At 41.2% G+C, this 27,700-nt stretch overlaps 1 protein-coding gene across 1 annotated transcript in view; it reads right to left on the bottom strand.

Moving 5' to 3' along the window:
* The window catches only part of SMARCA1 (SNF2 related chromatin remodeling ATPase 1), a 201,705-nt gene that overhangs the window by 101,946 nt on the left and 72,059 nt on the right, over positions 1–27,700 (bottom strand). The window contains exons 11-14 of the mRNA XM_088482874.1: positions 27,137–27,363; positions 14,224–14,345; positions 9,284–9,436; positions 6,428–6,560 (exon numbers count right to left, since the gene is read on the bottom strand). Of these exons, the coding sequence (XP_088339000.1) occupies positions 6,428–6,560; positions 9,284–9,436; positions 14,224–14,345; positions 27,137–27,363 (635 nt within the window). The remainder of the gene's footprint in view (positions 1–6,427; positions 6,561–9,283; positions 9,437–14,223; positions 14,346–27,136; positions 27,364–27,700) is intronic.

The following is a 27,700-nucleotide window of genomic DNA, read 5'->3' as shown; positions in this document are numbered from 1 at the left end:
TAATAAAGTGCTTAGTTATACAAAATACAGTAAATACACTATGACAAAATCTCACAAATAGCACCAAATACAATACATATTATATGCACCATATCAATAAAAAAGGAGAGAGGGCATAAAAAGGGGACTAAAAGGATAAGACTCTTATTAAGAATAAAAACATGAATACATATAAAAATATGAATACATATAAATACCTAAATTCCATTATTTAAAAAACTTTTTTTATAAAAACCACTTAATTTCGATATCACTTTTTTAGTGATTTCGAAATTAAGTGGTTATATATATATATATATATATATATATATATATATATATATATATATATATATAAAAAGTTTTTAAATAATGGAATTTAGGTATTTATATGTATTCATGTTTTTATTCTTAATAAGAGTCTTATTTTTTTAGTCCCCTTTTTATGCCATCTCTCCTTTTTTATATGTGATATGGTCCGCGCCAGGAGTGAAACATGGGGAGGAAGACGCCACTTCCGGTGCTCACTCTCGGTCCGGAGAGTGTTTATGTAGTTATGGAGACCGGAGAAAGACATAATGATGTCAGTTCCGACGCACAATAGACACGCCCAGGTTTATCCACATCTTATGGGAAAACACCCATCCAATTAGTTTAGGGGGTGTGCTTAAGGGTATTTAAAGCCGGTAGTATCTTTGATCAGTCACACTTTGATAAAGGCAACCAGCCGAAACGCGTTAGTGTGACTGTTGGAGTGTGACTGCAAGGACCGTGGCCTTTTGGGGATCAGATGGGATTTGAGAGGTACCATATGGACGTGGGCTTTCATCCGGATTAAAGGTCCACTGTTGTATGTTGATATTACCTGCCTGAGTCTGAAGACCCCCTTTGGTACGCAGGCATTTTATTGATGTTTATATGTGTTAAATAATGTCTGTTAAGAATTAAACTATGGGATATCCCTGTTTTTAAATTCTCTATGAGGGGCAACGCTAACCAACATAGAACTTCTATCCAGGAGAATCTATTTGATTGAAAAGTCTGAGCATAAACGTTTGTTTCAAGTTTAGATGTGAGTAAGAATATTATAATTCCACTCAAATAAGTTGCACCCACTGATTGGTTGACTCTCTCTTCTTTTGGAGGAATAAAGTGGAAGAAATACATTCCCATTGGGTGGAAGATTTGTGATGTATATGGACAACCTATAATCTTACAGTAAAGTACATTTATTCTATTATAGGTACCCTATAGGATATTGCGCTTGGTATTTGTGTTTATTTTATATTCAGAAGGGGGTTGTTCGATTCCATAAGAAGTGAAAGCTCTATTTAAAGTATTTACTTGCAACTAAGCAAGAGGCAATTATAATGAATCAACCGACTGGTACCTTCTACCACACTTTTAACTAAAGGATCCTGCCTTGGTTCCCCTGGTTGGGACATCACTCTCTTGGTATCATTTCATGACTTCCAGGCCGCTGTTCTGCATTTACTGGACAAGACATTCCCTGATCAGCATGGTTTGCACAACCCTCACATTCATGCCAAGCCAAGCCCATGGTGTTTTTCATGCCAAGAGAAAACCATGGTGTTTGTTATTTTGTTTCTAGTTTGCTGTTACGTCTATGCTTCTCCCTATTCTGCCTCTGCTGAATGCATATACTATGCCCTATTCCATGCCACCTCTATCCACTTATTCACTTCCAATCTTCTTTTCATTCTGTCTTTTTTCTTTAATTTTTTATTTATGAAAGGAAACCACAACAAAAGATGACATCATAGAAACAAATAATTTCCTTTGTTTTCTGTAATTTTGATAAAAGAAAGAAGAAAAAAAAGGAGAGGGGAAAATGAGGGGGAGAGCAAGGTACATAGTGGGCTTATAACAGTAGTCAAAAAAGAAAATACAAGTGTAAAAATAGAGTCAATACCAAAAAAACAAATAAACATATAGATAGCTAAATAGTTCTTACATAAACAGAAGGGCTTGTATCCCTTGTGGAGGACACCAAGCCAGCAGTAGAGCAATTAGTATGAGATCTCCATGGTCAAGGGATAAGGGCTGGTCCAGAAGGGGGAGAGAAATTACGGCCCACTCTATAAAACCAGGGAGCCCATATAAGATCAAACTTATGAGGTGTATCATGCAGATAGTAATACTTTCCATGCTTGCAATAAACCAGACATAATTTCTTAGGACCTGAAGTGTAAGCGGAGCAGAGGTTTTCCAATTACGGGTGATTAGAGATTTAGCCGCAGCCAAAATATGGGAAAACAATTTTTTGGATTGTGAGTTCACATCTGGGAAAGGGCGAGAGAGCAGGAAAGACCAGGGGTCCAGGGTAAATTGCTGCTCAGATACAGAGTTAATAATATAAAGGACCTGAGTCCAAAATGGAGTAATATGAGGGCAGGTCCACCAGTTGTGGAAAAGAGTGCCTCTTTGACCACAGTTCCTCCAACAACTTGGATTGGAGGTAGGGAACATTTTGGAGATTCTGTCCGGTGTGTAATACCACCTATAATAAAGTTTGTATGCAGTTTCTTTAATTTGCGTGGAGATGGAACTCTCGGCAATCTCTTCTCTAACCTCCACCCAACAGGACTCATCTGGGGGTGGTCCAAAGTCCCTTTCCCTTTCCATTCACGTTCATGACGGCTCTGAGACTCACAAGTAGTGTCAATTAATAAATTATAGTTAGTAGAACTCAAACCTTTACAGAGAGGGGAACTAAGGCAAAAGGGGTAGGGGAGCGTAAAGCCTCTGCCTGAGGAAGGGACAAAAGTAAATGACAGATCTGAAAAAAATCAAAAAAGAGGGGGCGGAAGGAGGGGCATTTTTGCTGAATATCAGCCATGGAGGCCCAAGTATTACAAATTTTAAGGTTGTGTAAGTCTAATCCCCGCTTGCACTCAAAGCTTAAAATGGGGAGAAGAAACCCCAGGCAAGAAATCTCTATTACTTCCTAACAGGACCAGGGGAGAGATGGGGGAAGATAAACCACACCGGATTCTGCATGAATCCCAAATAGACAGACACAATTTAAGGAAGGGGAAATAATTAAGTGAAGGAACTAGATAAACCCCATATAGAAACCCCATATAGAAGCAAAAAAGTGGACCCCATGTGAGGCAAAAGTAGCTGTCACTTGGCTTGCCAAATAATAGAATTTAGTATCAGGGTATCCCCTACCTCCTCCGGATCTGGGTTGTTTAGAATATTCAGAGAGATTCTAGGGGTCTTATCATTCCAAACAAATTTCAGAAAAGAGGATTGCAGATCTTTAAAGACTACCGCTGGAACCTTAACATGGAGAGTTTGGAACAGATAGAGGAGTTTGGGAATCAAATTCATCTTATTAGCAATGATCCTTCCCAGCCACGAAATGATATATCTCCTCCACACAGCAAGGTCTTGTTTGATTCTGGAAAGAAGTCGGGGGAAGTTTTCTTGGTACAGGTCTTTATAGAGGGAAGTGATAAATACTCCTAAATATTGTATTCTACAGTCTTGCCATTTAAAGGAATAAGACAACTGTAAACTCGCCCTCAATTGATATGGGACATGTAATAACATAGCCTCAGACTTGGAAAAATTTATTTTATAGCCCGAGAGGGTACCATATTCGGCCATCAATGAAGGGATGGTAAAGAGGACTGAGGGTGGGTAAGGGAAAGAAGAACATCATCCGCAAACAGGGAAATTTTAAATTCACGGGAACCCACCTCCACACTACATATAGAAGTAGAATGTCTAATCATGGAAGTCAGGGGTTCAATTATCAAAGCGAAGACCAGAGGAGACAGTGGACAGCCCTCTCTAGTTCCATTAAATAGGGGAAAGGACTCAAGAGATGGAGCCATTAGTGAGCACTCTTGCCGTGGGAGATGAGTAAAGAGCGGAAATACCTGTAAGGAATTCCGCAGAGATACCATAGGTTCTTAGGGCATTAACCATAAAAGACCAAGAGATCCGGTCAAATGCCTTTTCAGCATCCAAGGATAAGATAATTGCTGGAGACAGTCTATGGTGTATCATTTGGATAAGGCCAATTGTCCTCATAGTGTTGCCTCTGGCCTGCCGCCCTGGTATGAACCCTACTTAGTCATAATGTACAAGGGCACGAAGAATCCTGTTGAGGCAATCAGTCAGAATCTTTGCATAAAGTTTAAGATCAATGTGAACAGAGATATAGGACCTCATTCAGAGTCGGTCGAAGCGGCCGCACGGTCGTACGGGAAAAGGGGCTGGATATGCAAATGATTCCCTTGCAAGTTGCGTCCCTAAGTTCGGATCGGTAGCTGGCCGACCAAGGGGAGGAAGCGGCCGGAATTCAAAAAAATACGCCCCCTTCTCGTACGCATTGCACGTCATCTCCGGGCATATAAGGATTAATCGAGACCATCGGAACTGGTCGTAGAGCTTAAGGTTGACCATACCCTCTCTTAAGCTCTACGATCATGTCAGTGTAAAAACCTCCCATGTCACATGTGCCATGACGCTACTTTGTTAATTATGCACTCCCATAAACCGTATGCACTCCCATAAAACGCCGTTTGCATAATTAGGCACGCCTGCGTTCGGATCTCCACTCCCCCGTTTTCAAGCACCTTCCCCTGTTACCACCCACAAATGCCTGAATCTGTCACTCAAACTACCGACCTGGCTGTGTTCAAAGAGAGAGAAATTTCTGATCGTATCGGCTAGTTTACGCATGCGCATTGTAAACTTTACGCAAGCGCAGTATAGCGAACATCGGTGGCGTACGACCGTGCGGCCGCTTCGACCGACTCTGAATGAGGTCCATAGGTCTGTAGCTGGCACAGTCATTCTGTCTTTTTAATATCCATATTTTATGTATTTGCCTAGGCCTTCAAACAAATCATAGTTAACTGTGTTATATTCGGTCACTCTATAACTATACGAATCAGATTTCATTATTATTTATTTTAAAACAGTTCAAAGAAAAAATAATGTACTTTTAGGCCTACATAACATACATACTGTTTATTTTCCTTCTGTTGTATTGTGTACAATAACAAATGTCTTATTTTTGTTTTTTGTTTTTAAAGTTACAGTAGCTCTATTCTGCTATGCAACAAGGCTTATAGTGACTTTGAAATAACTATAACATCTAACTGGGGAGAAAAGCGTTATATAAATAAAATTATTATCATTTCAATTTTAATTGGCATATTAGGTCACACATAAAACATAAAAAGCTATTTTTTCGTACTGAGAAACACATGTACATAGTAGACTTTATATACAGTATGTGATACAGATGTGTCCTCTTACATCCTTGCCGATCGCGCTACAAATGTGTACACGCATCGCTACGGTACGCACTGCGATCACACCATGCAATCCTATGGAGTCGCGTGTGCGAAAGCAGTGCACGTATCTGCTAGCGGATACACGCCTTGTGCCATGTGTGGCGTGATTTGCCAAGTATGCAGCAAAGATGTAGCAGTACATATCTGTACATTATATAAACTCTATGGTGGAACAAACTGTATTTGCTAGTGGATCCCAGTTCAAAAATGCATACAATATGTTATATTTATAGACAGATTTAAAAACTGAATCCACAGAATGTTCTATGCTGCATACAGTATATGCTACAATGTGTAAGACTTCTCCTGACTTAAGTATTTTGTCTTTGCAAATAATGCGGAAACATTTTTCTCTCAAGTAAGGGAATCCCTTAATGAATTCCTCCAGTCATGTAAATTATTAATATTCAGATAATATATTAGTGCACTAAAACTAGAAGGTGGTCGACTGTAATGTTGACAGGAGAAAAGCAGCAGTTTAAATGACATACTGGTATATCTTTCATCATTAAGTTTAGGAGTGTATAATAAAAAGTTATGCATTTTTTTCAAGAAGAAAACTTAAAGAAAATCCATCAAATTGTGCTCTGCATTACTTTTATGGTTTACTACAAAAAGCCTTGAGCATAAAGTAGTTACTAAAAAATATTGGGTTCCCTTAGAACCTCTTTGCTCCTAAGAGAGCACTTTATTCAGTAAGCTACGCTCTCTCTCGGTAAGGCTTCCTCTAGCCTGGAGACTTTAGAACTGTAACTTGTATAGGAAGCCAGGCTGGAAAGGAGCATAGTGCCGTTTGACTGCTAAAATTTGAAGCAGAGTAGAGCTGACTGACTAGAGTGTTATTTCCCAAGCCAGCTTTCTCTGCATCTCATCTTTATTGCTGTGCAGGTCTGGAGAAAGCCTGCCTGGGAGAGACTATAAAGGGTTTTATTAAATGCTCTAACCCAAACGAACAACTTATTCTTCCTCACTACATAGTGCACAAGGCACCACCATGTACTAAAGCACAGAAATAACACTAGAGGATAACTGAGCCAATAATAAGAACTGCAGAGGTGGATATGATTAATTCATAAAAGATGATTTGAAAACATATAAATTGCAGATACCTTGCTGTATGACTATAGAGTCCAATCTCAGTTTTAGCTCAGCTCTTTCCACAATCCGTTCTTCAACTGTATTGTCAGTAATGAGACGGAACACTCGTACTGTCTTAGTTTGGCCTATGCGATGTGCTCGATCCTATTGCAAGTAAAGCAAACAATTAAAAATATTCTGAGGGATCCTAAATGTTTAATAGTAACATATAATATGCTCTAGTCAGGGGCATAATAAGGCATTTGAAGGCCCCATAGCAAAAGTTTGTAAGGGCCCCTATGTATCACTCAATGGTGAAAAATGTATATAACACAATTGTAACTTTGGCAAGGAAGATGGGCTCCCCTAAGCTCTGGGCCCCATAGCAGCTGCACCCCTTGCACCTATGGTAGCTACGCCCATGGCTCTAGTACTTCCTTAACTAAAAGGCAGGCTGGTAAGGGTGGAAGAAGGAGCATTTTCCCTATAGCACCAGTCTCTCCTTATCAGTCAGGTCTGGCCATGCAGTGCTACAATAAATGACGGAATCGATATCTAATGCCGCTGGATCTATTCCCGACCAAATACCGACGCCGGAAGCCCAAACAGTGAAGATCCCGACTAGGGCTGGTAAGAACCCTAACCCTCCCCTCTTCCCCCCTTAACCCTCCATTATGGTACCTAACCATATCCCCCTCTGCGACTAACAGCTAGAAAGCCCCGGCTTACCTTAGTACTGGATGCCGGGCATCAGGATTTCGGCGTGGTGCTAAAGAGAGGCGTCTGGATTTAGACGCCTATTTTTAGTCCCTGATCGAACTTCCAGCGCCGGGATTCCGACGGGTGACATTCCGGGCGGCGGTATCATTACCACATCCCATAAATTACAACTAATCCTTTTGGTGCTTTGGTTCATCACAAATTTTAACCATCAGAGACCACACAAATTCTTGCATTTGTGTTGCAGTTGTTGTACTGGGAATAAATTCACCAGGACATATAGTAGTTTATTTTTCTTCTACAGTACATGCAAGTAAATACAATTTTTATTTTACAGGCATTAAATAGAGCAGGGGAACCTTTTTTCTGCCGAGGGCCATTTTGAGATTTATATCACTATTCGCGGGCCCGGTGCAGGCCACACCCCCGCCTGAGGATGCTCTGGGGAGCTGTAAGGGCAGCAGTGTGACCGTCTGAAGCATCCTAAGGAAGCTCCAGGCGGCACTGCTGCATAAATACTGGCTGCAGGGTGCCATTCTAGGCACCCTGCTAGCCAGATGAGGCTAGCAGAAAAAATGTCAGAGGACCAGACCAAACGATCCCGTGGCCTTATACGGCCCCCAGGCCTGAGGTCCCCCATCCCTGATATAGAGCAACAAAACATAACAATGCACATTCTTCCATACTATACTACTATAACAAAATGAATGTAACCCATGATATTGTCTGTGAATTCCTACATTTGCAGGGATACAAAAGTGATGTTGCCCATAACAACCAATCAGATTCTACTTAACATTTAACTAGCACCTTCTAGAAGATAACAGCTAGAATCTGATTGGCTGCTATGGGCAACATCACTTTTAAAACTCACTTCTAAAAACTCTCACTTTACCAAATTTACCCCAACATATGTGCACTGTATTGGAATTTTGTTCTACGTCATTTAATATTTCATGTATGTTGGTTTATTTTTAATTAAACTTATTTAATAACACTTTATTATCCAGATAACAGCTGGAGGGAGGAATGACAGTGGGCGATGTACTGTAGTCAAGTCAAATAAATACCAATTACAAAATCCACTTCTGGAATAGAAAATTCAAATACAGTAGCTTTGAACTGAGGGCCTGATTCAGAGCCGCTCGCAAAAAGCGAGCGCTCGCTCTGAATCAGGGCCGCCGCATGTTTTTTTTTGTTCGGCCTCCTGGCCGCTCGGTAAGCTGTGGGTGACCACCCACAGCTTTAGCGAGTGGCCAGATGATGGTCGCAATGGTCACGACCATCAGGCTTGCGACGAGACCCTTGTGGTAGGGTCTCGTCCATCACAAGCCCCAGTGAGCTTCCGGCTCTAATAGAGCCGGAAGCTCACCACTGACATCACTCGTGATGTCAGTGGGGCCACCCCCAAATGGCAAGCGTTCCTTCGGGAGCGCCTCCGTTTGGCCAGCCACCCCCCCCCCCCCCCCCCGGCACACCTAACAAACGGGGCGAGCTGTCGATCAACATCGTCAGCCGCCCCTTTTGGATGCGAGCTCCAGAGCGAGTGATTGCTCGCTCGCGTGTGCGCACTGCCCGGCCATCGACCCGCTTGCGAGCGGGTCTGAACCAGGCCCTGAGATCAATATGAGTATATTAATGACTATGTACTTATTTATGTTTGTATTTATTTTTAGTTGTTTCTATTTGGAACAGGTTTTGACGTCTGCTTAAACTGTGAGAATGTATACTTTATTTAAATGAGCTGCTATTTTGGGGGATTAATAGGTAATGCAATATTTGTGAAATTTTGCAGGTGTTTGGCTATTTTAACCATACTGTAATATTGATGAATTCAACATTCTCACAAACTAAACACTTGAAATTCCTAGAAAATAAAATTTTTATATGTTACCGAGAACTATCCTATCAACACTGGCTTTTTCTCTGCCACCAATATAGACGACTGACACTTTATTTCTCATAATCCAAGTCTGGCACTCATTCTAGAAAATGCTATTACAGTAGTCATAACACTAACCAGTAATTTAGTCACATTTACTTTTATATCCAGATCAAAAAATTGCTCAGAAAAGGCCTACCATTAAACACCATGTTGATATATGTTAAAAGGAAACAAATATTAACAAATACATAATACATTTAAAAAAAAAACATGTATTTCTAACCGTTGCTTGTAAATCGACCTGAGGGTTCCAGTCTGAATCATACAAAATCACCACATCAGCAGTTGCCAAATTTATTCCTAGGCCTCCAGCGCGCGTACTCAGCATGAAGATGAATTTGCTGCTGTTAGGTGCATTAAATCTTTCTATGGCTTCCTGTTAATGGAAGAAAAATGTATAGGTATATTAGTTTTTAAAAATTAGAATCTACTTACATGGATATACAGATGTGTCCTTACATATTTGCTGCAGTCATGCCAAAAAGCCCCTCTCGGCACATCTGGTCCCATGAGACTCTAATGGTGCATACACACAGTCAGATTTTTCCGCAGATCTGAACGACAACGATTTAAAAAATCGTTCAATCGTTCATATCTAAAGGAAAATCTGACATATCTGACATGTCTGAACGATGAACGATGCGCGTTCCCGATGGTCAGATAACGATATCTGACATCTGTTGTGTATGCAGTCAATTTTGGACGATTTCAGTCACTTTAATGCAGTCAAAAATCGTTCGTAGTTCAAATCGTTCAAATCATTTGCAAAATCGTTCAAATCGTTGGTCAAATCATTCAATCGTTTATCTGACACATCTGACCGTGTGTATGCTCCATTAGCGCTAGGGGTCATTTTTGCCGAAAATGCATCTAAGTCACAATGTGATGCAACTAGGATTAACCAACAGACTGTGCTTATTAATTTGATATTGGACACTTGTATATCTTGTGCGACTGAGGGCCTGATTCAGAGCCGGACGCTATTTGCGCTCGCTCGTTCAGAAAAAGGGTCCGGCTATTTAAATTGAGCGCTTGCTCTTTGCGGTCTGTTGACGCCTCTATGTGTGAGCGAGCGAACGAAACATGAGCTCGCTATTTTGTAAAGACGCCCCCTGGCCGCTCGCATCCTACGTCATCTCCGCTATTTATTAGATTAATCGAGTACATCGAAAGGCGTCTGAACTGCTCGCAGTGCTTGTGGTAGGATTTTCCTACCGCAATCATAATGCGAACAGTTCAGGCTAAGAGACAACCAAGTGACGTGGTCGATGACGCTGCTTTGTTAATTATGCACACCCTTAAAACGCCTGTTTTGACCGTTAGGCACGCCTGCGTTCGGATCTCCACTCCCCGTTTTCAAGCACCTTCCTCTGTTACCACCCACAAAGCCTCATCCTGTCACTCAAATTAACAGGCACTCGCTATTTTGCGAGCGCTCGATTTCCGACCACACTGACTGGTTGGTGCATGCGCATTCCGAACATCGCTCGGAGCGAACGAGCGGCCGCTTATGAGCGGCTCTGAATCAGGCGCTCAGTCACTTAATCTGTATACAGTATGAAGTGCTACAATGTAACGGCAGCAGCTTTTTTCCTTCCAAGTTTCGTTGTGCTTCATATACAAACTCGGGTGCACACAGATATACAAGTGTCACGTATCAAATTAATCAACACAGTCTCCTGGTGCGTCCTAGTAGCATCACATTGCGACTTTCAGCAAAAAAAATGCCCGATGCTAGCAGAGTAGCATGGGACCTGGCAGCTCACTCACGCCAGGCATATTGCGCTGCATGGCGTATTGAGGCTAGATGAGCGAAGACATCTGTAAACATGAAGCGTGCAGTAATATAGAATTCAATAGAATTATATATGAAGGTGGCTTTAGAGACTGTCATAGCATGATCCAATTTGAGCAATGTTTACATTGGGGCATATTCAATTGGGGGTGAGAATAGCAAAAATTCTGCTCCTGCGAGGTTTTTCCTGCAGGTGCGGGATTGTTGCTATTCAATTAGGAGTGGGGTTTCTTCTATTTTGAGCGCCGGGAGTTTTTTTTTTTGAGCACCTCCAGAGCAAGTCTGATTTTTCCTAAAATCATTTATTTTAATAAAAAATCAACGGGACTTGCTCAGGGACTATGGCGACACCCCCCCTGCAGACTAATTCTGCAATTTGAAGTTTCCAATTAGCTTAATTAGTCATTAATTACTCACCTTCCAAAGTGCTGCCTTCTTCCTCCAGCATCGGGACACGGTGTCCTGCAGCAGCAGTGAGTATATCAGTGTGTGAGTGTTTGTGAGTGTTTGTAAGTGTATGAGTGTGTGTGAGTATGAGTGTGTGTGTGACCCCCAGTGTGTGTGCCCCCTCCCCATGTGTAAGTGTATCCCTGTAATGGGCGCTGGGAGAACTACATCTCCCAGCAGTCCTTGCTTCTCTCTGCAGCCCATGGAGCCTCCTAGCGGCCCCTCCCCAGTGAAAAGATGGAGGGGAGGCCACCGGGAGCCGCAGAGACCACCGGGCAAGTAAGTGGCATTTATTTTATTTTACACGGCGCAGGGTTTTCAGAGAAGAAAACTCTGCAACCACTTTTTTAAAATTGGATACTGTGGGTATCGGGAGTGCGCAATACAAAATTGGGCGTGAGGGAACTTTCTTGAAGAAAAATATCCAATATTCCATTGGGCACGAGGTTTAGTGAGGTAAAAAAAACTTGTGCCCAATTGAATATTGGGTATTTTTCTTCAAGAAAGTTCCCTCTATGAAGATCACTTTCTACCACTTAGGATATTGTGAAAAAGGCGATTTTCTGCACACTTAATTTCTTACATCACCTGGCAACCTAAATCTTTGTATAGGCCAGAGGTAGGTAACATGAAGCACTCCATCTATTGTAGAACTACACATCCCAGCATGCACTGCCATGGTTTTAGCATGTCCTAACAGCAAAACTATGGCAGGGATGCTGAGATATGTAGTTTCACAGCAACAGAAGTGCCATATGTTGCCTACTCCTGGTATAGGTAAAGTTTTCATCTTACTGACACCATTGCGTTATGCACCAAGGTTTTACCATTAAATTCATCCTAGATCCCCACATTGCATTTGTCATTTGTTGTCATGCACAGCATATACATATTTCTATTGTAAGTTTGGAACTGAATGAAAACACAGTCATGTTTTCGATCACATAGCAGAACTTTAATTAGAATTAGGGATTCCAATACCGGGATTGTGTGATCCTGGACAGATTTTGGGTCCCAAAATACCCGTATTATAAATATTAAATCCCAGTTATTACGGAATTCCAAATACACTCTGGACTAGCCCGTGGACAGAGCGGCATAAGGTGCTCATATTCTCGTCTGCAGGTGCATTGTCCGATCCTCTGCCAGCCATCCACAGAGGAAGACCTAGAATCTCATAGAAGTACATGTGATAAGGTAGCTCTCAGTCACTAATAAAATAAGAGCACGCCATGTGAGTCAGTATAATTGTCCCATTTCAAATTGTCCCAGTCCCCTACTGAGGTTGTCATCCCTCCGCAACCAGACACATAATTGGCGACAAACTGATTTAGAGTCTGATCAAGTGATGGTACCACTTGTAATACTTTCAGATGAGTTGGGAAAGTTTGCATGGGAAGTCCATGCAAACTTACCTACTCGAAGGAGAGGACCATCTTTCCCAGGACTTTCATGCAGAAATGCGCAGAGGTCCTGCTTAGAGCCAACAGACATTGTACAAGATTTTTTCCTCTGAAAGAAACACCCACTGCTGACACAGACTAATTTAAAACAGTCTTAGAATAGGAACTAGAATGGATGAGCCAACAGTTGACCATGCCCTCAAAGCAAAATCCCTGCCTTAATCACGAGATCATTCACATAAGGGATAATCATAATCCCTCTGGACATTAGGAGAACCGTCAAGAATTGGATATGGTGAAACTAACCCGCAATCCTCAAAAAGGCACTAGTGACCTTCATAGACTGAAACATGCTAGTAAGCATCCTTGACATCCATGGATGCTATGTAGTCATCTTGTTCCATAAGCTGAACAATTTCATCTTGAACCTGTCCAACCAAACATGAGTGTTCACTGACTTGCGGTTCAAAAGTATCTGTTTAAATTTTGTATCAAACACGGATTTGAATAAAAAAAAAACATCCCCTATTGTTCAGATTATCACCTTGCAGTAGGTTATGTGTTACCTCATGCCATCTAGCAGAATCATTGTCAAAACACAAGCAATCTGCAACATTTTAATCTTCCACTACTACCTGGTATGCTTCTTGTCAGTGGGCAAAATAAAACTACAATACAAGAATGCAAAGTAAGTGCAGAGCACATTACAGAGGAAAGCTTGGACTGCTGGCAGTGTCTGTATTGCCTGAATTTCAGCTGTGTATAAAATTCCCCAAGAACCCAAAGTCTCCTCTCCTTTGCAGTGCCTAGTGCAGGGCAGCCATTATTGAGGCTGCTCCCATCTGTCAGTTTCTCCAGTGGAGTCCCGAGTCTGTAGAGCAGTGATTCCCAACCTCGGTCCTCAAAGCACACTAACAGTCCTGGTTTTAGTGATATCCATTAAACACAGATGGTTAAATCAAAATAACTGAGGTACTTATTAAGTCACCTGTGCTCAAGTATGGCTATCCTTAAAACATGGACTGTTAGTGTGCCTTGAGGACACAGGTTGGGAATCACTGCTCTACAGTTGGGAAACCCTGCTGTAGAGGTCTAGACAGACAAAAGGGCTCCTCCCCTGGAAGCTTACAGCAGCTTAAATGGAAATAACTGTTGGTATATATAAAAAAAATAGATATATCTGTCATTTTAATTGTAGATTGACAGGGTATCAAAAAAAATTTTACCAATCTATGATAGAAATCCATACTTAATCTATCTATTTTTATAGAACTTAATTTTTATTTAATGTACAATAAACTATAACATACTTTACATATATGTTTTTTTATTTATTTGTAAGATTTGATGACAAAGTATCTGTAACTTTAAAATCTTAACAGAAATACCTCAATCGTTGCTGATAAACTAGTCCATTCAGCATCACAACCTACAAAGTACTCTGTAGGAAACATACAGAACTGTAAATTCCTTTTAGTCAGCTCTGTGTGTCTGCAGATGAAAGGGATTTGATTTTACCTCTCTTTCTTCATGTGGTGTCTGTCCATCTAGGCGACAATATCCATATCCACGCCACATGCAGTAATCTTCCAGGATGTCGAGCAGCCGGGTCATCTGACTAAAAATCAGAACCCTGGAACCTGCCAAAGAAAAACAGGCAGATTACTTGTATCATTTGACACACTTTTATCCAGCACACAAATTTATAAAAATGCTATGTGTTTTTTGTTCATAAGAGTAATCACATAAACATATTCTGCTATTTACCTATAATTTGTTATTTTCCAAAATATAATAGTATCAGAATTTTCTATCAACCCTAACACCCTTTAAAAAAGCAAGCATTGTAATGTATAATGCATGCAAAAAAGGTAATCTAAAGGTGTAATAAAAAGTGTACAATTCATAGCTTTTCTTTTTTTTCTACACAAAGAAACATTCTGTGAGGCACTGTGAAAGCATCACAATTGAAGGCAAACAAGTGTACTAAACATTGAGCAACAGCACCATCTAGTGTACTGTATAAAACAATCATGTTATATACAGTATAGCTATATATATTGATCTTGTGATCAATGATCATTTAAGAACCACTAAAAACAAAACTACAACATAAATACTCTTTTGTGAATGAATGCGTCTACATTTGTACAGTATCATCTGACCGAGATTTCCAGGGTCTGTGGCATTTTGGGGAGTCAGGGTGGTGTCGAGTGCCTGCTCAGTCTTGCACCTACATGCTTAGTTGGATATGACTATTTAAATGAGATTAAAAACAAAAGTAGAGAGTGTGCACCAGCTATGCAGGAAGATACAAGCAAAGAAACAGATGTATCTAATGTGGTGCACTAAATAAGACAATTCTGTTGCTTCTTTCTTTTTCTGCTTGTACCATATGTCTAATTGTCAGTGGTAGCATCCCCTTATTATGATATATGCTATGAATACCTTTGTCTCTAAATCACTAGGGGTCCTGAATGTGCTGATATAATCACTCCTATAATTGCAGTGAGTTGATAGCTCACATATATTTAGCAGTAAGATGTACAGACCTCTCTTCCCAAAATGTTTTGGTATTATCAGGTCTCATCCTATACTTTAAAAGGAACATATTTTGCATCTTACAGTTGTATTTGTACAGGAAACCTTATATCTAGGCACACTTCAATGCATTAAATATGATATATAATGTCCCCTCACATTCATGATTAATTTTACTTATAAATAAGGATAAATTGAGCAAAAATTAGTAGAAAAAAAATGAAATAGATAAATGCATTATCATAGACTTTCAGACATTTTAGTCTTTGCACCATGTGCATTGTTAGGTGTATCCACGGATCAAAAAGTTCATTTCTACCCTTATGTAAAGTAGATGAGCAACTTGAAAGTAAAAAGAATTCCACATTAGGGCTTAGTAAATGACCCTTGCAGCTAAGTATAGCACATATTGTACTGCAAATACTAGTTATTAAAATATATATTTTCTGTTCCAGTAAAGCTTATGAACTATGCCCATTCCCATTCAAAAAAGCTGCTATCAGAAGCTGGCACATCTTTGTTTGCATACTGTATATGTAGCTTTCATCTGCTAATGTTGTTTCCCTTTTATAGCAGAGCACTTCTGCTGTGAATATGCTGTCTGCAGTAATGTAACACTATCAAGTGCTCATGTTTGAGAGGTAAACAGGGTTTGCCATTGATGAGTCACTTATGAGTCACCTGTGGCAGTTTCTGAAGCCATTTTGTTCTGGCTTGAAAAACACTAGTGTAATACAAATCTTAACAGATTTACATGTAAGAACTATGTTGAGATTTTATAATCATATTAATAACCGTGAAGCTGGTGTTTTGGAATGGCATGTCATTAAATAGATTTTCTTTTCATAAAAAAAGGTGTTTCTGGGCAAGCCAATAGGGCGTATTAATAAAATGGTGGAAGGAAAACACACAGGGCCTTTTTTAGAGCCACACACAAATCCGCTCGCAATGCCGATGTTCCTATAGTTTAGTGATTTGCAAATGCCCAAAAATTTCGTAAAACTCCTGTGCGAATGCGTTACAAAGAGTGCACGCACTAAGGTGCTGTGTGATCGGGACAGATTATATCAGAAATGTTGTGGAAAAGTAATGGATGTTCCTGGGCGATGACTGATAGGTGGCTAACAATTAATGTAAAAATGGTCCGTTCAGTGGGCATGTTATGGGAGCGTTGCGGGCACATCAATGCAAGCCACAGGCATAGGAGGCCATGATCAGACGGGCGTATAAGGATGCACTAATCGGTATTACAGAGTGCATGAACACTAAAAGTGGGCATCTTAGACCTATATGCCACACTTAGGGTACTGCTGGTTTCGTAGACTTTTGTTCGCAGACCCATAGGGCTGTGCGAGTCCCCACTGCGAGGGGGCAAGTTCCAATGGCATCGCAAAGGCAACTCACCCCCCTCGCGTGTTGGGCAAGTTAATTGAATTCCCCACTATTTGGGCACATGCGTAAACTCTCAGACATGCGACCACCAATAGATGCAGCTGCTGCGAGCATTTTTGCATGCCACTCAGAATCAGCCCCTTATACTGTAGACATTACCAAATAAATCATCTCTCATAACACTGACTGGAATGATTAAACACCTAGGACCCTCACTCGTATATTTCTGCTGGAGCTTAAATGTGTGTTACAGGACCTTAATGGCTCCCCATTTGTGGGCCCATAACACAGCCCAACAAAAAAAAACATTTTATTTAGTTGCTAAGGATATTTGAACAAATTTAGGGTATTTTGTGGTTGCTGAATTAAAACATGATAGTAGTTCTTTCAAAATTGGCTCCAGTTCTTGAGAAAATAGATACCCTCAAGTAATAGAGAACTTAGCCATAACAAGTGCATATGGGAATCTCAGAACATCCTAGAAAGTGAGACACGGGAATACTCTAGGTCAGAGGTTCCCAAAAGCAGTCCTCAAGGCTCCCAGACAGTTCAGGTTTTAGAGATATCCATGGTTGAGCACAGGTGACTTACTGTAATTTTTACCTCAGTCAATTTGATTTAACCACCTGTGCTCAACTATGGATATTTCTAAAACCTGAACTGTTGGGGAGCCTTGAGGACCACGTTTGGGAACCACTGCTCTAGGTGGTCACTCCGCAATCGTTCTAGAATATTCCCCCTCCGTATATAAGTTATCGGTCACGCAACCAACAGCCATTTGACAGTTGTCTATTGTGTTTTTCTTGTTTCTCATCCGTGTATCTCAACGATTACAGCCAATCTAGCAAAACCGATGTCATATTCGGAATCAGCACCACAAAGTTACAATAAAATCATTATAATATGATTGCCAATAAAATGAGTGTTGATCAGAGATAATCAGTCAGGCTGGAGAGCATCAGGGACATCATAAACTATCCAGCTTAGGCATTTGCCGCTGATTGTATTTGTATCTGGTACAATATATAGAATTTGCATATACTAAACTAGGGGCTTCATTCAGAGGCGGCCGTACGGTCTACGACCGCCTCGATGTTTGTCCAGTGCGCAAGCGCACGAGGGAGCCTGCTCCTTCGTGCGCATGCGTGAGACCCGGTACGACCGACAGCGCCGGTCGTAGCGGGTCTCTTTCCAAAGGGGGCGAGCTGTCGATGTTGATTGACAGCTCGCCCCGTTTGGAAGGCGGGCTGGGGGGGTGGCAGCCCAAACGGAGGCGTTCCCATGGGAACGCCTGCCGTTTGGGGGCACTAGTGATGTCAGTTGAGAGCTTCCGGCTCTGACAGAGCCAGAAGCTCTCCGGGGCTTACGACAAGTGAGACCCTACCTTAGGGTCTCGTCGTAAGCCCCGATGGTCACGATGGTCTATGACCATCGCGACCATCACCCTAGCGGTCGTTAGAGCTGTGGGTGTAAACCCACAGCCTAACGACCGAAACAGAGGCGACCGCTTGCATCCTCCGACCGCCTCTGAATGAGGGCCTAGGTTCCAAATGTCCTGTAGTAGGCTCCGATTTGATGGTCCAGGTGTGATTGCATTGAGAAGGCTACTAGATTGTGTGGCAATTAGTTTTAAGGAAAAATATGGTTGGTTTTGTCTTAAAACTAATTTCCACTTTAAATCTAGGAGCTATCTCACCAGAATCACACCAGGACCAGAAAATCAGAGCCTATTATATTTGGGCCTAGATGTCCATTGTCTTTTATATTTATTGGTTAGAACTATTTACGTATTGCCACATATGGAATAAAATAATGAAAATTGAAATGTGCATACTTAAGCATTCTTAATACTGTGTGACCCAGCAACACGGCGATGTGATGTAACGATACATTGCATGTGCCATACACACTGCACGATCCGGCATACGACAGCACGATATATCGTTACATGCTGCATGTAACTGCACAGCGTCATGCATTGCATCATCTCATCTGACATGCAGTACAGCAGATGGGACGATGTGAGGAACGAAGGATCGGGCGTACAGACTATACGATGTGTACAATATATTGTTTCGATCTGCATCGGGACGATATATTCTACGAAATATTACTTTACAATACGCACCTCAGTGAATTAGAAACAAGTATTACAGGATGATGGTTAACTAAATGATTAATAGTGGTGCGCTCTGGGGCAATTATGATATGTGGATAATGGGCCCAAAAAAATGAAGGAAAGAAAAGAAAGGAAAATGTCCAGCTAATGTTTCAACATAAAGTCCCGAGTTGAATCTGTAGGTAGGTTGTTCTTAGAATTAATTAGACAACTGAATAAATGGCGTGCGTTCCTAGTCCCTGACCGGGAATGTGTACAACAAAAAATCCTAGTGTCTCTTATGGAGTAGGATCTTTGAATAGTCTCAGAAAATATGTAGCTCTTAACGAGTTAATTTCGTAATGTCTGTAGGATGGATGTTCTTATATTGTGCTTGGTGGTAACATACACCTCTTTATCCGCATTCCACCTCAAATATAATACATGGGAACAGTATCAGGGATCATGGTGAACACGATTGATGCAGGTAGGTAAGAAATGGATTGTACTTACCCAATATGTGGTATCGCTCCTGCTGGTTCTCCTTGTCCCGGTGCTCCTGCAAATGCTTCTGAGGATACTTGATATGTGGGGTATGCTGCTGCACACTAAGTGTTGTGGTACAAATTGTACTGCCGACTACAGTCTAATAAAACTTGATTTATTGATAGTATTCTATGACTCAAAAGAGTCTCTAAATACACATCCTGTACACAGGAATCATGAACTCAAAGTCACTAAAGTATATGAAAAGTTCTCTCATAAAAAATCATGTGGGTAAGGGGCGTGGTCCAACGCGTTTCATCCGATTTGCGGACTTTATCAAGGTGCCCACCTTTCCCTTTATTGTCTTTATATAAATCTAGCGACAAGATGGTCGGACCATTTTTTAGAATTTGGGACCAACAAATACATGACGGACCAAAAAATAATGACACCAAACAAAAGGAAATTAGAAGACACAGAAGGGGATGTAGGGGAGGGGAAAAACAGCAGAACAGAAACCAAGGACCAATAGAGGAGATTTTACCAACAGGTATATTTAAACTGAGTAAGAAATCACTGACACCCTCACAGATCACACTACTAAGTAAAGGATTGAAGTTTGCTCCTAGCAATCAGCTGGATAATTTTGAAACCTACTTAGATATCAAGAAATTTACACGTAAATTAGCCATAAAGAAATATTTTATGGATCAAAATACAGCCATCATCACTAATTATCAAGCGAGTAAATACCAGCATCCGAATCTGAGTCCTCAATCCAAATTCAATCCATGTCATCTAAAAGGGAATTTCGTGCAGACATTCGAAAAAGCTGTTTTGCAAGATATACGTAAACTTAAGAAGAACAACACAGTAGGAACACACAGTAATTTAACAAAAGAAGAGTTGAATGCATTGCAGGAACTAGAAAAGGACACCACAATAGTGATCAAACCAGCAGACAAAGGGGGGGGGGATTGTGATACTGAATAAGGAAGATTACTTGAAAGAGGCTTATAATATCCTTAACGACACAGACACATACCTTAAAATAAAATGAGACCCCACATCCAAGTTCAAGAAAGAACTAGATAAGACACTACAGGAAGGGAAGTCCACTGGGATTTTAGACAAACATGAATTTGAGTTCATTAAGAATGACCAACCTGTCATACCTGTTTTTTACTACTTGCATAAAATACACAAAAACAGCAATAACCCTCCAGGTAGACCGATCACATCAGGGATAAATTCACTAACATCATCACTCTCACAATATATAGACCACTTCTTGCAAAAATATGTAAAGGAACAAAGATCATACCTTAGGGATACCACTCAGACCCTCAACATCTTGCAGGACATAGAATGGAAATCTGAATAATGGCTGGCCACCAGTGACGTTACTTCCTTGTATACGGTTATTGATCATAAACAAGGCCTAGAGAGTGTTAGATACTTCTTGGAACAAGATCAAGACCTTGATGGTATGCAAATTGACTTCATTTTGAAAGGCATTGAGTTCATACTCACCCATAATTATATGTGGTTTGAGGAAGAATTCTATCTACAACGCCGTGGCACTGCAATGGGGACCAAATATGCACCAAGCTATGCAAACCTGTTCATGAGCCTTTGGGAGATCAGGAACATATGGGGTGCGCATGAGCTTGGTGCAAACTTGGTCCACTGGAAACGATACATTGATGATGTGTTGTTTGTATGGCAGGGGGATGAGGAATCACTGAAAGAATTTACACAATATATAAATCTTACCAATCAAAATCTAATCTTTACCACCAAGTACGATAAAGAGAGAGTGGAATTCCTCGACTTAGATATATACATTGAAGATACATGCATTAAGACTAGAACACACTATAAAAAAGTAGATGTGAATAGTTACATCCTGGCAGCGAGTAATCACCATCCAAGTTGGATTCGGAGTATCCCCCAGAGCCAATTTACACGCATTCGAAGGAATTGCACAGACATTAAGGAGTATAAGGTACAAGGACAAAGATTAAAAGAACAGTTTAAGGCAAAACAATATGATGAAATAGAAGTAGAGATAGCTTATGAAAAAGTGAAAGAGAGATCCAGAGAGCAACTATTAATGTATAAAGACGAAAAGAAACAAAGCGAAACTGAGAGTAACAAAGTATACTTCATTACCAATTACAGCAACTCGGCCCCCAAAGTCAAGAACATACTGAAAAAACATTGGTCCATCTTACATCTGGACGACAAACTGACAGCTATTCTCCCAGACATACCTGACGTAGTGTATAGAAAGGCTCCTGATTTAAAACAGAAACTAGTTAGGAACCATTTAAAGACTAACAAATACGCTAGACAATCCACATTAGATGGTACAACCGCCAAGAGCGGTTTCTACTATTGTGGATATTGTCAACCATGCAAAAATCAAGGACATCAAAGTACTATTCCAATTAATAATATAGTAAGCAACACAACCAAACAAGAGCATAAAATAAGACATACTCTAAGCTGTAACAGCAAAGATGTTATTTACATCCTTGAATGTCCATGTCACTTACAGTATGTGGGACGCATCACTAGAAGTTTGAAGATTAGGATTGGAGAACACACTCGCAACATCAGGAAAGGGTTCAAACAACACAGTGTGTCAGAACACTTTAAGAAAGAACATCACATGAACCCTAGGGGACTAAAATTTGTAGCCATTGATCAAGTCACACCAAATTGGAGAGGTGGTGACCACAATTCCAGAATTGATAAAATAGAAAGTAGATGGATCTTCAATTTACGGACACTTATCCCAGAAGGATTAAATATTGACCCATAAGTACAGTTGTTCAAATTATAGAGGGAACCACTTGGAGATGTAGGCCCTCTGCATCATTATATAGTGTGAATCCCAAAAATACAACCCCATAGAACATGTCTAACAATCTCACTATTATCAGCAACTAATATGTATAGGACGAGTCTGGAATTCGAGCCCCATATAGAGATATACATGGTGCTGCTCTAGACTCCGCCCTTAATTCGTCCATGTTCAATTATCTACTCACATACTTGAATAATATAATAGTTGGTGTTTCAACAACCAATTGCCCCAAAATTAAGTGACATTGTAGTCTTTAAGTAAATTATATTACTATAAGAGGTAGTGAGATGATAAACATACATTTAAAAGGAGTTTGCAATACCCTTAATAAGAAAAGATAGGGGAAACCTTGTTTATTCTTTATTCATTTATTTATGCAAATATTAGCGAAGATGATCAGATTAGGAATATTGTAACTGATTTCTAAAGAGTATCATTATAGTTTATTGTTATGTTACCAACTAACAAGATGGCTGCCGTATGTACAGCACCACTTAATCAATCCAATTTCTAACAACCATAAAGATGGCTGAAGTAAGGCAACACCAAAAGAGCTAGTCTGTTAATAACCAACAAAATGGCCACCTTGTGATACACTACAGCAATACAATCGATCACAGACAAAATGGCCGCCGGAGGTGGCTGATACCCAACACAGACTCTAGTGATAGCAGCATAACATCAAGAGCAGGCCGGTACTCTAAGACATTACTTAAAGCTATGACAAAATGGCCGCCGGAGACGGCGCATGCGCAGAATGAAAATAGGGAATCCTATGCACACTCTAGCGTTAGAAGCTCCGCATACCATCACTGGCTATGACGCGCCAGTGTGCGCAACCCGGAAGTATGGGCGCACACCGGAGCCCCAGACAGACTAATTCCCCACTCTTTATAAAGACAATAAAGGGAAAGGTGGGTACCTTGATAAAGTCCGCAAATCGGATGAAACGCGTTGGGCCATGCCTCTTACCCACATGATTTTTTATTAGAGAACTTTTCATATACTTTAGTGACTTTGAGTTCATGATTCCTGTGTACAGGATGTGCATTTAGAGACTCTTTTGAGTCATAGAATACTATCAATAAATCAAGTTTTATTAGACTGTAGTCTGCAGTACAATTTGTACCACAACACTTAGTGTGCAGCAGCATACCCCACATATCAAGTACCCTCAGAAGCATTTGCAGGAGCACCGGGACAAGGAGAACCAGTAGGAGCGATACTACATATTGGGTAAGTACAATCCATTTCTTACCTACCTGCATCAATCGTGTTCACCATGATCCCTGATACTGTGCCCATGTATTATATTTGAGGTGGAATGCGGATAAAGAGGTGTATGTTACCATCAAGCACAATATAAGAACATCCATCCTACAGACATTACGAAATTAACTCGTTAAGAGCTACATATTTTCTGAGACTATTCAAAGATCCTACTCCATAAGAGACACTAGGATTTTTTGTTGTACACATTCCCGGTCAGGGACTAGGAACGCACGCCATTTATTCAGTTGTCTAATTAATTCTAAGAACAACCTACCTACAGATTCAAGTCGGGACTTTATGATGAGACATTAGCTGGACATTTTCCTTTCTTTACTTTTCTTTCCTTCATTTTTTCGGGCCCATTATCCACATATCATAATTGCCCCAGAGCGCACCATTATTAATCATTTATTTAACCAATTTTTTAGAGGTTGGGATACCTCTACCAGTGGAGCAGCTAGGGACAATTCCAAGACAGGATTGAGAGCGCTATAACCCCTTAATTTATTACAGGATGATGAAACAAGAGTATAGTGGTAAAAACAAGTGTCAGATTTATGTGTTTTGGCTGCTATTTAATAATTGCTTGCAGAGCGTTTGGTTACTGAGACCACCATAATACCAACAGCAATGTCACATAATTACTATTGTTTATCTCAGAGCGTTGGACAGTAAAGAATCATTCATACATAAAAATACGGTCACAACCAGAGAGAGGGCTATGTTCGTTGTTTGAAGTCTATTTTTAACTGCTTAAAATCTAGTCTGAAACACAGTGTGTGTTCATTTTATCCCCCATTCTCTCTAACACCACATCAGGAAATAGCTTTCATCAGCAGGACACCTTGACATTTAACAGTCGTAAAAATTGTATTTCATATCAACAAGTAACACATAGTCTGCATAATATTACAGGCTGTGAGAGAAGAAAAATATCCTTACAAACACTTTCATCCTAACCACACAGCACAGAAATGCTACATGGTTGTAGAAACTTTTTAATGCATCTGAATCACATATTTTGGTTTTTACATATATGTTGTAAGTTTTTCAAAACATTTTTCCTTGGACACACTTGCGCCAAAAGCATATAGATAAATATATCATGCATAAAAAAGATATTTACATACATAAGTCTGGCGCATCCTATTGGGGGGTATCCACTTAGCGATTTTACCAAGCGATTGCACGATAACTACGTCGTTATTGTGCAATCGCTTGCAAATCGCGCATGCATCGTGCAGGTTTTGGTCGGAAACGACCAGCGATGTGCGTGCCCGCTGGTCGTTTTCGACATCTATCATCGCCCGTACATGCTGGTCAACCTGACGATCCCGTCAGGTTCAGCATGTGCGGGGATGATGGATGTGCCTAGACTGAATGAGTGAACGTTCAGTGTAGGCACATCACTAGACATGGAAACGACTGCACGATTACAATGTCGTAATCGTGCTTTCGTTTCCATTTCTACTAGTGGATACGCGGCTTAAGTTGCATTCAGGTCTGTACTGCTAGCAGGGCCGTAGCTAGGATAGTGCGGCCGGTGCCATCGCACAGGGTACCACAGGTCAGGGGGCGCTGTTTGGGCCTGTAAAATTTCTGTTTATTATCATTCTTGCTTGTAGCTTCCTCTTATTTCATCCCCAGCAGCTCCTGGCCTCTCCTATCTCTTCCCTGGCCCTTCCCCATGATGCCATTCCCCTTTTGTGGGTGCATTATGTCCCTTTGAAAAATGAAGGGGGCACCAATGCTCTTTCTGGCACAGGGCACCAAAAAGTATAGTTATGTCTCTGAATGCTGGGTACACACTGGCCGATATATTGGTCGATCAATTGATCGGCAAATATATCGTGCCCCAGTAGGCCAGTATATACAGACGATGTGTCTGTGAACGACATCATTCACAGACATATCGCATTGGCTGTGTTGCACAGCCGATGAACAGATATGTCTGCAGACATAACTGTCCATCGGCAAGCGTGTACGGGTGATCAGCCAATCGCCCATACAAAGGTGCGCCAAGAGGAGGGGGGAGCAGGTGAGTGGGTACTAATTACCCGGGTCCGGCACCGCTCCGCATCCCTCTTAGGTCACGGCAGCCCAGCACACACTGCTGTGTGCTGGACTGCATTGGGAGACTGTCCGAGACTGCTGAAGCAGCAGCCGGAGAGTCTCCTATACCAAAGGGGGGGGAGCGATCACGGTGATCACGCCCCCCATTGGCTGTGCGCTGGGCTGAGGAGCACACAGCGTCCCTCCCCAGCGGTATGGCCACGAGGTCCGCGATTAGGCCACACCCCCTACCCACCCCCGGTCCGTCCCGACCCGCTGCAGCATGCAGATGATGGTCGTTCAGATATATAGCTATAGTGTGTACCCACCTTAACACTATAACATTCACCAGGTCTAGGTCAGTTGTACAACAAATGTCCTTGCCTTATGGCCCACACTAAGTTATCACCAGCTTGCCACCTCATCCAAGCATGAAAAATATTCAAAGTCCAAAAACTGTATCTGTTCACCTTACTCCTAAGAGGAACATTTGAAGTCTGTCCCCTCCCAGCAGTGGACCTCAGCAGCACGAGTTTGAGGCCTAGCTACAGATGCGCACTTTAAAATCCACTCTAAAAAGAGGAAAGTTTCACAAAGCCCTGCACAGACATAGACAGGCTTTGAGCTCAGGCTGATTGCTTTGATGGAAATACTACATACCCCAAAGAACACTAGCTGTTCATTTCCTGGTAATCATTCCCGGAGGAGGCAGAAGGAAATATACCTGTACTCAACCATACAGCATATGCTGCAAACTGAGAAAACCCAGCAATAGACTGGGTCAAATATTTAGCCCAGTCTGGCTGTCAGACTAGACTGATTCAAGGTTTGCAGACAGATCTCATAAATTTTAGCACAAGAGTGAATGTGTTGTAGTAGAATGGGCGCATCTACAAGCCATTTAGTGCAGTACGCATCTTAGCCCCTTCTCACATATAACCAGCAGCGACTCCTGCCCTCTTACCTGAGGGGAGCTTCCTCGCCTGGACAATGAATGACAGGCATCGGGACTTGGGCATGGGCATAACACTATACCAGCTTCTCGGGGCTGCACCCTCGCAGCCCCTAGGTAAAATTCGACACTGCTTATAACTGAATGGGCGTAACTGGGTGTCATCGAGGCATTCACACATAGGCTAAGCGATCTGAGGGTGTGAGGTGAGCGTGCAGGTGGAATTGCAGGCTATTCCGAGGTAATCGTACGCAGCAATCCGTCTGATTTCAGACAGATTACTGCTCTAGGAATAGGATGGTGCAATTCCACAATGACGGATAGGCTGGTGCAATTCCCTAATAATGGCTACTTCTATATGCAGATGGATAGTGGTGGCGCAATTGCAGAGATCTGTGTAATTAATAAAATCTGCATTTATTTCCAGGCATGCAATGCGGCAGACTTGTGTGCAACTCGGAATCTGCCTCTCTCTGTAGTGTTGATTTATCAAGCAATGAAAAGAGCGGAGAAGAGTACCAGTGAAGAAGTTGCCCATAGCAACCAATCAGCTTTGAGGAAGCATTTATCAAATACATTTTATAAAATAAGTTGATGCTGATTGGTTGTTATAGGCTACTTCTCCACTCTTTTCACTGCTTGATACATCAAACCCTGTGTATCAAAATTTACCTGTAAGCAAGAAAATATAGTAATTTTTTTCTTACCATGTGAACGGATGTGAATGATAGACAGACAACATAAAATTACACTTGATATTCACCTTGTTCTTTCAGTTTGGGAAGCAATTTATCCAAAGCCACCATCTTACCACTGTTGTAGACAAGATGAGTGTCAGTGGTATATGGAGGACCTGGCTCAGCACCATCAAATAGATATGGATGGTTACAACACTTGCGTAACTGCATCAGTATATTTAACAAGCGCATCTTGTCCATTTTCCCAGCAGAATTCAGAATGTCAATGTCTTTCATTAGAATTTTTGTGTACCTAATGAGTTATAAAAAAAAATATTTATATATATTTAAAACAACATAACACAAATAAAAATATTAAAAAACATTTGTGAAAGAAAAATATTAACCAACAAAAAGGAGAATAAGCATATGTTTCACAGGATAATATCACCAACATTCACTTATACAAAACCTACACAAATCCACACCTTCTGCTCCACGGGAGGGGTCTGTCCTCCTTGAGCTCGCATTAGGACATCTGTGTTAAGTTTGACAGATGCACCGCCCCAGTCAAACTCCCCACTTGCCACTGTCCCCTGGAAATGCAAGTGTTCCAGGCCACAAAAGTAATATACATGCCTGGATATGAG

The sequence above is a fragment of the Taudactylus pleione genome, unplaced genomic scaffold, assembly GCF_031769625.1.
Source record: "Taudactylus pleione unplaced genomic scaffold, aTauple2 ptg000296l, whole genome shotgun sequence".
Classification (NCBI taxonomy): Eukaryota; Metazoa; Chordata; class Amphibia; order Anura; family Myobatrachidae; genus Taudactylus; species Taudactylus pleione.
This window is presented reverse-complemented; position numbering and strand designations above follow the sequence as displayed.